Genomic DNA, 11,639 nt, shown 5'->3' on the forward strand with positions numbered 1-11,639 from the left:
GGGCCGTGGAGGGGGTGGGTGGTCCAGTGGGGGATCTGTGGCGGGCCGTGGAGGGGGTGGGTGGTCCAGTGGGGGATCTGTGGCGGGCCGTGGAGGGGGTGGGTGGTCCAGTGGACACAGTGGGGGGGATGGTTTTGGGGCACTCGGTCTCTAAAAGGTTCGCCATCACTGCCCTAAAGGTCTTTGGAAGTTGTGATCTGAACGGTGGCCGTCCTCTCTCTCCCTCTCCGTGCCAAGCTCTTCCGTGGTCCGCTCCTCTTCGGTGCCACAGGGCCAAGCGGGGGTCGTTCCTGCCCACTGGAGAGGTTACCTGACTCCCAGCCTCTCTGCGGGATGCCCCAGAGGGACGGGGTGGGGGGTGGGGGCGTCACGGGGTGTCCCACGCAGGGCAGCGGAAGGAGGCGCCCAGGCCAGTGTGCTGTTTCGTGACTAGGGGGTGCCAGGGCACGACTCCACAGAGGGCCAACTTCTCGTGGAAAACGCAAGGACTCTTACGAATTCCAGCGGGTTTTAGCAGAGAGATTTATTGCGCAGGTTCAGAAGCAATTGCAACCAGCAATTCTGAACCCCGAGAGCGAGTTCAGACTTCAGTTTTATACTTTCTTTTTCTCAGGAACAAAGGAAGACACATTGTAATACATTGGGTTCATTTCTCACGGGTATACAGTGGAGAGTTTGCTACATACATTGTGTCCGAGTGCAACGCACCTTAGGTTACTCACATACTACTAACACAGCACTATTCCAGTAATTCAGTGTTTCCCAAACTTGACAATTTTAAGGCATGTGGATTTCAACTCCCAGAATTCCACAGCCAGCAACGCTGGCTGTGGAATTCTGGGAGTTGAAGTCCTCATGCCTTAAAATTGTCAAGTTTGGGAAACAGTGCAGTAATTATGCAGAGACATCCTTATTCTAGGGCAGTGGTTCTCAACCTGTGGGTCGGGACCCCATTTGGGGTCGAACGACCATTTCATGGGGGTTGCCAAACAACGCAGTCCGCCATTTTTTTCCCCCTTTTCCTTAGCTGTGCTACTCCCTTTTATTCTATTGGTGTTTGAAAGCCAATAGAACAGACTCTCTTGAATAGAGTCTAATTCTATTGGCTTTCCAAAGCCAGTAGGAATTGTCCAGGCTGTCTCTGCCCTGCTGAGCCCGCCAAAAGCCCCAGTCTGCAAACGGTGCTGCACCAGTTGAGTAGTCCTCGACTTACGACCGGTTGGGGGTCGCGGCATTAAAAAGGTTAAGAACTGCTGTTCTAGGGATTGCTCATTATTCCACATTAAACTGACCCTGTGCCCGTGCCAATCCTCGGCGCCAATCACCCTGCCGGATTTTTGAGAGCAAACTTTCAAGAAACAATCTGTGGGGTTTGATGCCAGTCTTCCCCCCCCCTCCTTTCTCCTCCCCTCTCCCCTCCTCTTCCCCTGTCCCACTCCCTCCCCTCCCCTCCTCAATTTTAACACAGGAATCAACTGATTTCCATACAGAAAGCAACAGGAAGCGTTTGGCACCTGTGTGAGTCGGAACGCGCACCCACACCTGCAGCCACGGTGCAGCAGCTTCTCCCGTGGCTTGAGAGAGCGGGGGGGGGGCATGATGTAACCGGAGCCTGTCTGGAGCGTGGCAGGAGCCCGGGGGGGGGGGTTGCGAATGGGGGGGGGTTGCTGGCCGCTCACCACCTGCCGCCTCCGGATTTGATGAACTGCCCCTCTTCTGATCCAGGGATCCGTGGAGCGAAGCCAGCGGACACCTGATCCCCTGCAGCCTCCCGGAGCCCAGGGCTGGAGCTCCGGCTCCTCTCTGCCTCCGGCCTCGGTGGGAAAAGCCGCCTCGGGGAGCGGGGGGGGGGCATGGCTGAGTGCGGGGGGGCGCCGAAATGGGTAACAAGCAGACCGTCTTCACTCCGGAACAGCTGGACGCCTATCAGGTACGTCTGTGTGTGTGTGTGTGTGTGTGTGTGTGTCCTGGCTTTCTCTGGCAGGGCAGGCGAGGGGAAAGGAGGGGAGGGATGGGGAGGGGAGAGGGGAAGGAGGGGAGAAAAAAGGGGAGGGAGGGGACAGGGGGAAAGGAGGGGAGGGAAGGGGCAGAGGAAGGGAGGGGAGAGGAGAAGGAGGGAAGAGGAGAAAGGAGGGGAGGGAGGGGGAGAGGGGGAAAGGAGGGGAGGGAAGGGAAGGGGAAGAGGAGGGGAGAGGGGGAGGGGAGAGGAGAAAGGAGGGGAGGGAGGGGGAAAGGGGGAAAGGAGGGGAGGGAAGGAGAAGAGGAAGGGAGGGGAGAGGGGAAGGAGGGAGAGGAGAAAGGAGGGGAGGGAGGGGGACAGGGGGAAAGGAGGGGAGGGAAGGGAAGGGGAGAGGAGGGGAGCGGGGGAGGGGGACAGGGGGAAAGGAGGGGAGGGGAGCGGAAGAGGGAGGGGAGAGGGAAAGGAGGGAGAGGAGAAAGGAGGGGAGGGAGGGGGACAGGGGGAAAGGAGGGGAGGGGAGGGAAGGCGAGAGGAGGGGAGAGGGGGAGGGGGACAGGGGGAAAGGAGGGGAGGGGAGGGGAAGAGGAAGGGAGGGGAGAGGGGAAGGAGGGGAAAGGAAGGGAGGGAGGGGGACGGGGAGAGGAGAGGAGGGGAGGGGAGAGGGGAAAGGAGGGGAGGGAAGGGGAGAGGAGGGGAGAGGGGGAGGGGGACAGGGGGAAAGGAGGGGAGGGGAGAGGGGAAGGAGGGGAGAGGAGAAAGGAGGGGAGGGAGGGGGACAGGGGGAGAGGAGAGGAGGGGAGGGGAGAGGGGAAAGGAGATTAGGCGAGAGAAGAGGGGAGGAGGGGAGGGGAGGGAGGAAGGCTGTGGCTCCTTGTCAAGTGAGCTTCTCTCCAGGGTGGGGGGAGCCCAATGGGAGCTGGGGATGGGTGGGGGTGGCCGGGAATGAGGAGGAAATGGCGGGGCTTCTCCCCGGGGGGGGGGGTGTGCTTCTGGCAGGGGAACCGGGGTGGGGTGGGGGGAAGAGAGAGGAAATCTGGTCAGCCCAAGGTTACGTAATAGGTGACCCCAAATGGCCGGGCATCCAAGGGTGCTGGGCTTGCTGGCGCTCACACTGGGCTCCGTCCCGCTTTCCTCTTGCAGGACGCCACGTTCTTCACGCGGAAAGAAATCCTGAGGTGAGACTTTCCCTGCTGCGCCGCCTTCCTTCCTTCCCGTAGATCCCAAAGCTTTTTGAAGGGGGGGGGGGAATAGAAAAAGCCGATTTTCGACTTTTCCCCAAGCGGACGGGAGTGGGGATCCCTTCTTCTAGTTGTGAACCGTGGCAAAGGCTCAGCGCCTTCTCCCTTCGGCCGGCCCTTGCTCCAGGCAACAGGTGGACGAGTAGCAGCCAAGGTGTGCGTGTCTACTCAGACGTTGCTCCTCTGGAGTTCAGCCTGCTTTTTAATTCCAAGCTAAAGGGCGTAGGATTCCCGCCACAATTGAAAAGCAATTGCAATTTTAGGACCTTTTTGAACACAGATTTATCGTGCTACCAGGGGACGGGGTCTTCTCTCCCTTGCCTGGGGGGTTCTTGCCAGGGGGGGGACCCGGGTCACGCTGGGTCAGGACATGGGGAGAAGAAAGAGGAAGCTGCTCCCCCTTGCCATTGGTCCCAGCTGGGAGGGAGGGAGGTCTGCTGCTCGTGAAACCCAAGTCTGGGCCCGTTTTCATCTCTGGCACGGCAGCTGAGGCCATAAGGGCATCATGAAGGAGGCTCTGCATTATTTAATCTTTGGATCCCTTTATTCTCGTGGCTTTCAGATATACATAAAATACAAATTATTAAAGATCTGTATCGAATTACAACTTAATAGCAAAAGAAGTCATAACTAGTTATTCAGAATTAACCTCAGCTACTCCAGCCAAAATCACTCTAGTGCAGTGGTTCTCAACCTTTCTAATGCCGCGACCCCATAATACAGTTCCCCATGTTGTGCTGACCCCCAACCACTTATACATCACCGGGTGCCAGGGGCGTGGCCAAAGAAAAGGGGGAAAAAATGGCGGTCAGCCTTGTTTGGCGACCCCCGTGAAATGGTCGTTCGACCCCAAACGGGGTCCCGACCCACAGGTGGAGAACTGCTGCTCTAGTGATACTAGGGGAAAAAATGAACAGTCAAGGTCTCCAAGCTACAGTCCATCAAATTGATCAGGGAGGGAAACTCTTCAAAATGTGTTCTTCCTTCTGCTCTTCCCCGGGGCCCCCACGGAGGACATAAAGAGGTTCCTCCTCTTCTCCCCCCCCCCCGTTTTGCAACTGCCCCATTGGCGCTTTTTCATGACTTCGGCCCCCCAAAGCCCCATGTTCGAGGGTCCGAACTGCAGAAGGAAGCGACGCGCTTAGATCAGGCCGAGGGACGGTGGAAGAAGGTGCGCAGGAAGGGAAGAGGAGCCATGGGGGGGGGGGATGTTTTTGGGGAGCTCCCGTTGCTTGGGCTGGCCTCGGAAACGGAAACCCAGGCCGCCCTCTGACCTTTGGGAAACTGCCGTGCGGCCGCCCAGCCTGACCATTCCCTCACCGCAAGAGATGGACTCTTCCCTAAATGCAAAGACTTGACAAAGCATGGGGCCTCCCCCCTCAAAAAACCCCAGGACGTGGGAGGAATCCTTAGCGGTCAGCCAATCCAATCCATTCTCCCTCTCCCCCCCCCATGGGACAAATGCAAAGGACCCTCCCTGTTGTTGTTAGTTGTGAAGTCCTGTCCGATGTCACTGCCTCATGGACAACGTTCCTCCAGGCCTTCTCTCCCATCTTCTGGAGTCCATTGAAGCTCCTGCCTCCTGCTTCAGTGACTCCCTCCAGCCCCCTCCTTCTCCGTCCTCCCCTTCTTCTCTTGCCCTCCATCTTTCCCAGCATCAGGCTCTTCTCCTTCCTTCTCATTAGGTGGCCAAAGGACTGGAGTTTCCACTTCAGGATCTGGCCTTCTAAAGAGCAGTCGGAGTTGATCTCCTCCAGGACTGACCGGTTGAATCACCTTGCAGTCCAAAGAATGGAGGCCTTTGAACTCTGGTGCTGGAGAAGACTCCTGCGAGTCTTCTCCAGCACCATAGTTCAAAGGCCTCCATTCTTTGGCGCTCAGCCTTCCTTATGGTCCAACTTTCACAGCCATACATTGCAACTGGGAAAACCATGGCCTGGACTATACGCACTTTTGTTGGCAGAGAGACGTCTCTGCTTTTTAGTATGCTGTCTAGATTTGCCATAGCTTTTCTCCCCAGGAGCAAGCGTCTTTTAATTTCTTGGCTGCAGTCCCCCTCTGCGGTGATCTTGGAGCCCAGGAAGATAAAATCTGTCACTAAGGAATTTAATATGTATTTTTAAATAAAACAAGTGGACCCAGACAACACGTTGTTTACCAAGCACCTATGAATTGTAAACTCAGAAAACTAATAAAAATGTTGAATAGGAGAGGGGGGGAAAAAAAGCTTAGGCAACCACTAGATCGTTAGTTACGTTTTCACGAAAAGAAATGTGCAAAGAGATTCAATTAGGGAATAAGCTATTATAAAGTCAGATTTGCAGTAAAGCTTAGGGCACAACGCTAGGGCATCAGGCTCTTCTCCAGGGAGTCCTTCCTTCTCATTAGGTCGCCAAAGTACTTGAGTTTCCACTTCAGGATCTGGCCTTCTCAAGAGCAGTCGGGGTTGATCTCCTCTAGGGACTGACCGGTTGGATCACCTTGCAGTCCCGGGGATTCGCCGGAGTCTTCTCCAGCACCAGAGTTCAAAGGCCTCCGTTCTTTGGCGCTCAGCCTTTCTTACGGTCCAGCTTTCACAGCCATACATTGCAACTGGGATCCTCCCTACCCCATTGGGAATGCAGGATCCGGTCTGGCCCGAACCCCGGCAGGTCCGACAGGCTGATCCCCAAGTGAGCAGGGGAACCAAAATCTTAGGCTACGTTTGCCAACTCAAGGGGGTCTCCAGCTTTCCTCCGACAATCCGAGGGCCGAACCGCCCAGGGAGGAACGATTGAGGGAACTGGGTGCCTCAGGCCTGACAGAGCAGGACCAGGGGCGAAGGGACGGCAGCCTTCCAGCATTTGAGGGGCAGCCACAGAGAGGAGGGGGGGCGTCGACCTATCCTCGGGGGAGGCGTTGTGAGCGCTCCATCGCTTGAGGTTTTCGAGAGAAGACTGGACAACCGTTTGTCCGGGGTGCTATACGGTCCTCCTGCTTGAGCAGAGAGTTGGACTAGAACAGGGCTTTTCAACCAGTGGGATGGGTACCACCTGGGGTCCATTGGCCCCTGGCAGGTGGTACACGACCATCCCAGAAAAGTGGTAGCGGGGGAGGGGAATGAGCTGAACCGGTGGCAGCACCGCACAAGCCTGAGCGAAAGACGGCTGGAGCTGCAGGGCTGTCCGGGCTCAGCGGAAGCGCCAGGATCAGCACCACTTTCCAGCTGATCGGCACTTCTTTGGGACTGTCAGGGCTCAGCAGAAGCACCAGGATCAGCGCCAGGCTCCAGCTGGAGCTCAGCGCTGATCCTGGCGCTTCTGCTGAGCCCAGAAGAAGCGCCAATCAGCTGGACTGTTGCAGCCTCTCCAGGGTCTTGTGATTTACATTCAGATGCTTGGCAACTGATTCATATTTATGACGGTCACAGTGTCCCAGGGTCATGTGAAGTGACCAAAACCTGCTGCAACCACCCAGCAGACGGGGGGGAATAAAAACCAAACACCCTACCCCACCCCCACTGCCAATCCTCAACAGAAATGCTCACAACAATGAAAACCTCAGACAGGAGGAAGAGCACCACAGGGTGGGCAGGCAGGCGTCTTGCTCGGCTGCAGCTTGGGGGGGCACTTTTTTCAGTGCCACTGTAACTTCAAACAGTCACTAAGCGAACTGCTGTAAGTCGAGGACTACCTGTACTTTATCACTTTTTTCCTTTCTTTTTTTCGGGGGGGGGGGGGGGTTACCACCTTGCTAGGCGACGGGTGGTCCTCGGATGTTGCCATATCCTAAAAGTGGTACAATGGGGGAAGAGGTGGAAAAGCCCTGGACTAGATGACCTCGCAGGGTCCCTTTGGGCCCTGCGATTCTATGACTCTGAGGGCGCCTGGATGTCCATCCGCCAGCCGGGGAAGACCCGAAGAGTCTCCAACGGGGGTTCAGGGAAACCTGGTTCCATAGAAAGAGGGGTTCCGGAGAGGGGCGTTCTGGCTGACCGAGGACAGGCTGGAGGGAACCGGGAAGGTTTAATTTGGGGGCAACCCAAAGGGGGGACACGGCGACACGATTCTCGAAGGAAACTCTGCATCCCGGAACTCAGAGCAGCGCAGAATGAAGTCACGGAAAGGAACGGGCGAGAAAAAAGCTCAAGGGAGGAAGGGTCCCTCCCCCGCCCAAAGAGGCAGCTGGGCCTGGCGCTGAAGGCCCCAGGCCAGAAACCAGGAGACGAGAGTTCTAGTCCCACCTTGGGCGGGAGAGCCGGCGGGGGGGCTTTGGGCCAGCCACTCTCTCGCTCTCTCGCTCAGCCCAGCCCTCCCCAAAGGGTTGTTGTGATGGGGAAAGTGGGAGAAGGAAGCAGCCTTCATTATGTTCATAGATAAATAAATCAACCCTAAGCAGGGGGGGGGATGCCGGAGAGCAGCCCACCTCGGCAGCCTCCCTGGAGGGGGTGGGGGCGCTTGGCGAGACCCGTGCCGGGCAGAAGAGTCCTTTCTGGGCCAAGGCGGCCTGTTCCCAGCCCAAGAGGGGTGGCAGCAAGGGGGATGTCCCCTGGCTTTGGTTGGCCGAGTGAGGACAGGACCCGGCCGGCGTCCGCCAGCTGAGAAGGAGACCCCTCCCCTCCCCTCCCCTCCCCTCTCCTTCCTTCCTTCCTTCCTTCCTTCCTTCCTTCCTTCCTTCCTTCCTTCCTTCCTTCCTTCCTTCCTTCCTTCCAGGCTGTTTGACAAGTACCGGGACTTGGCGCCCCAGCTGGTGCCCCAGGACTACACCAGGAAGCCCAGCGTGAAGCTCCCCTACGAACTGATTGCCAGCATGCCGGAGCTCAAGGTTTGGGGGGGACGGGGAGAAGGGTCTTCCCTATTGGGACGGCGGCCAGTTTGGCCCTCAGCATGCTTGGGAAGGTGTGTGTGGGGGGGGAGGCAAGACATTTAGAGCTGGTCCTGCCTTGGGGGGGGGGGAGAGAGAATGCCTTCGTGGGATTCAGGCCTCTCTGCCAGGCTCGTTGCCGGACATCACAAAGGGGTTTGCCAGCCCAAGGAGGATTGAGAGAGATGGACAGGGGGGGGAGGAGAAGGTGGGGGGGGGCTCCTGTCAATCACGGCTTTTGGGGGGCTTCTGCAGGGGGCGTCCCTGCCTTCCCGAAACCTCCATTCTCCCGGGAGGATCCAAGGGGACTCCGGACTCCTCTGGCCGGGTGACAGGGATAGGATTCTTCTAGGCTCAGCCAGGAGACTCGAGTTCAAAACCTGCTGCTGATGGAACCGGGTGTGCTTAGCCTAAGGGAGAGAAGGCGCGGAGGGGTTAGCCGACTTCCCACCCCGGAGGGGCCGCCCGAGGGAAGCGGGCGTGGAGTTATTCTCTGTGGCACCTGTGGGCAGGGCTGGGAGCAGCGGGCGGAAGCTCAGCAGAGGGAGATTCGGCCGGGAGGAACCACGAGAACAATTCATCCGGGGAAGCAGCTTCCCTCCAGAGCAGTGGTTCTCTAACCTGTGGGTGGGGACCCCATTTGGGGTCGAACGACCATTTCACAGGGGTCGCCAAACAACGCAGTCCGCCATTTCCCCCCCCCCCCTTTTCCTTAGCTGTGCTACTCCCTTTTATTCTATTGGCTTTTGAAAGCCAATAGAAGAGACTCTCTTGAATAGAGTCTAATTCTATTGGCTTTCCAAGGCCAATGGGAATTGTCCAGACTGTCTCTGCCCTGCTGAGCCCGCTAAAAGTCCTGTTCTGCAAACGGTGCTGCACCAGTTCAGTAGTCCTCGACTTACGACCGGTTGAGTAGTCCTTGACCTACGACCGGTTGGGGGGGTCGCGGCATTAAAAAGGTTGAGAACCACTGCTCTGGGGGCTCCATCGCTGGAGGTCTTTTCAGGAGATGGCGCAACCCTTTGTCCAGGAGGATGCCTCCAGCGGGGAGGGGGCTAGACTAGAAGGCCTCTGAGGTCCTTTCCGGGCCCGTCTGCGATTCCACGCCTTCTCCTGCCCTCCGTCCCTCTGCAGGACAATCCCTTCCGCCAGCGCATCGCCGAGGTCTTCTCCGAGGACGGGGAGGGCAACATGACCTTGGACGACTTCTTGGACATGTTCTCGGTCATGAGCGAAATGGCCCCGCGTGACCTCAAGGCCTACTACGCCTTCCGAATCTACGGTGAGGGGGGGGAGGAGGGGTGAGGGGGGGCGCCGGGCGGATCCTGCGGGCTGCTCAGAGGGAGTTCAGGAGCGGACCGGGAGCCGCTGCGTTGTCCCTCCTCATCCAGGCCAACAAGGACACCGAGGCCTCCAGCCGGGCGCTCTGGGCCAATGAGCTGGAACTCGGGGGGGGGGGGGCGCCTTCTTTTCCTCTGCGCCTGGCTGGACGTCCCTGGAGGAAGGGCCAGGCCCCAAGCCGTCCCAGAAAGAGGGTCCTGCAGCAGAGGGGGGGAAATGGGGGGAGGGTCCGAGGGGCAGCCCCGAGCCTGGACTTGGGGGGAGCTCCGTCTTCCAGACAAAAGAGACCCTCCCTCCCTCTGTGGCCAGGGAGGGGCAGCCAAGGGTGGGCACAAGGAGCCCGCCCCCTCTCCAGCCAGCGCTGAGCCTCTGCTGGGCCTCCCTGGGCAGACTTCAACGATGACAGCTACATCTGCACGTCCGACCTGGAGAAGACGGTCAACAAGCTGACCCGCAGAGAGCTGACCCCGGAGGAGGTCAGCCTGGTGTGCCACAAAGTGATGGACGAGGCCGACCTGGACAACGACGGGAAACTCTCGCTGGAAGACTTCCAGCACATGATCGTCAGGGCGCCCGACTTCCTCAGGTAGGGAGGCCACCCCCCCCCCCCAGCCGGTTCTTCTCTCTGTGCCATTCCCCCCTCCCTCTCCCTCCCTCTCTCCCCCCCCCGTTGAGTGGGGCCCCTCCCTTCAAGCCAGCTGGGAAAGTGGGCGGGGCCGGGCTTTGGAGCACCACCGCCCAGAGACCTCTGAAGAATTTGGCTCAGGGGGGAGCCTCGAGGGACCCCGAAATAACCGGCGCCGGCTGAGGCAGAGCACTTCTGGGGGGCAAAAGGGTCGTGCCCAACCGTCCCCCCCCGCATCTTCCCCATCTTCTTCTGTGCAGAAGGCCATCCAGCAAGACCCTCGGATCCCCCTGGGGTGGGGTGGGGTGGGGGGCTCCCTCTGAAGAGGCCGGGGGCTCAAGGGGGCGGGCAGGGCAGGTTCTGGGGGGGGCTGGAAGTCGCCAAGCCTGGGGATAGCCGGCTTTGGCCGAAGCTTTTGGGCTGGCAGCTTCGAGTCACCTCCGACGGCTCCGCTCCCCGCAGCTCCCAAGCCGATCGTGCTTTGTTTCTTTAACAGCACCTTTCACATCCGGATCTGATCGAGGAAGCTGCCCGGACTCTCCAAGCCACGAGCGTGCGCGTCTCCAGGATCCCAACACCTCCCCCCCCCGTCCCCCCCACCGCGGGCGCTGAGCTGAAGAAGCAGGGGACCCCCCCCCGCCGCCCCCCTCGGCGCTCGGCTGGCTCCGCTTCAAGCAGTCCGAACCCTCTTGATGATTGGCAGGCCGAACCCTCTTGATGATTGGCAGGCCGAACTCTCTTTATGATTGGCAGTCCGAACCCTCTTGATTGGCAGTCCGAACCCTCTTGATGATTGGCAGAAAGACGCAAGAACTCCTGCTTCCCTCTTCCATTCCACAATGATGGAATGGGAATGGGTCGTGTTTTTTTTAAACTCAACCGCAGGAAGACCTTTCATTTTATTACGGCCCGGACCAGACCCGGAAGAAGAGGGCGTTCCTCTGGCGGGGAGGGGGGTTCCTTACGGGGTGGAGAGATACACTGGCTGACCACCGGTGGACCGGGATGGCGTAAGGTCTTTTGCCTTGACCAGGGGGGTTGGACTAGAAGGCCTCTGAGGTTCCTTCCAGCCCCAGGATCCCACATTCTGTGCTCAGCCCGTTACAAAGTCTTCACGCTGCAACGGGCTTTCAGCGCCAGTGCCTCAAGAAAAGGAAACGCCGGGGGGGGGGGTGGGGGGGGTGGAGAGAGGGAGACAGAGAGAAAGAGAGAGAGAAAGAGGAGAGGGAGAGGAGAAATAAAGAGAGGTAGAGAGACAGAAAGAAAGAGAGGGAGAGGAAAGAGGAGAGAGATAGGAGAGGGAGAGATAAAAGGTAGAAAGAGATAGAGAGAAAGAGGAGAGAGAGAGAGAGGTTAAAAAAGAGATACAGAAAGAGAGAGAAAGAGAAAGTAAGAGAGAAAGGGAAAGAAAGAGAAAAAGGAGAGAGAGGAGAGAAAGAGAGACAGACAGAAAGAAAGAATAAGAGAGAGAGAGAAAGAGAAAGAGGAGAGAGAAAGGTAGAAAGATAGAGACAGAAAGAGAAAGTAAGAAAGAAAGAAAGAGAGAAGAAAGAAAGGTAGAAAGAGATAGGGTTAGGGTTAGAAAGAGAAAGAAAGAAAGAGACAGAAAGAGACAGAAAAAAGAGAGACAGAA

The 11,639-nt window shown here is 58.1% G+C and overlaps 1 protein-coding gene across 1 annotated transcript; it reads left to right on the forward strand.

The window, feature by feature from the left end:
- Positions 1-1,878: 1,878 nt before the first annotated feature.
- CIB3 (calcium and integrin binding family member 3) lies at positions 1,879-11,162 on the forward strand. The gene is made up of 6 exons (XM_039322326.1): positions 1,879-1,930; positions 3,101-3,135; positions 7,890-8,001; positions 9,175-9,322; positions 9,772-9,967; positions 10,503-11,162. Exons 1-6 carry the CDS (start codon positions 1,880-1,882, stop codon positions 10,522-10,524), a joined length of 564 nt encoding a protein of 187 aa, XP_039178260.1. The 5' UTR covers position 1,879; the 3' UTR covers positions 10,525-11,162.
- Positions 11,163-11,639: the final 477 nt, after the last annotated feature.

Source organism: Crotalus tigris, unplaced genomic scaffold, assembly GCF_016545835.1.
Source record: "Crotalus tigris isolate CLP2741 ecotype Arizona unplaced genomic scaffold, ASM1654583v1 scf7180000023966.114003, whole genome shotgun sequence".
Lineage (NCBI taxonomy): Eukaryota > Metazoa > Chordata > Lepidosauria > Squamata > Viperidae > Crotalus > Crotalus tigris.

Bases quoted from the DNA above. Each gene is read 5' to 3' on its own strand.
- CIB3 (XM_039322326.1), top strand. From the start codon at position 1,880: ATGGGTAACAAGCAGACCGTCTTCACTCCGGAACAGCTGGACGCCTAT. The intron at 3,136-7,889 runs GTGAGACTTTCC...CCTTCCTTCCAG, and splicing joins ACGCGGAAAGAAATCCTGAG to GCTGTTTGACAAGTACCGGG. The intron at 9,968-10,502 runs GTAGGGAGGCCA...TTTCTTTAACAG, and splicing joins AGGGCGCCCGACTTCCTCAG to CACCTTTCACATCCGGATCT.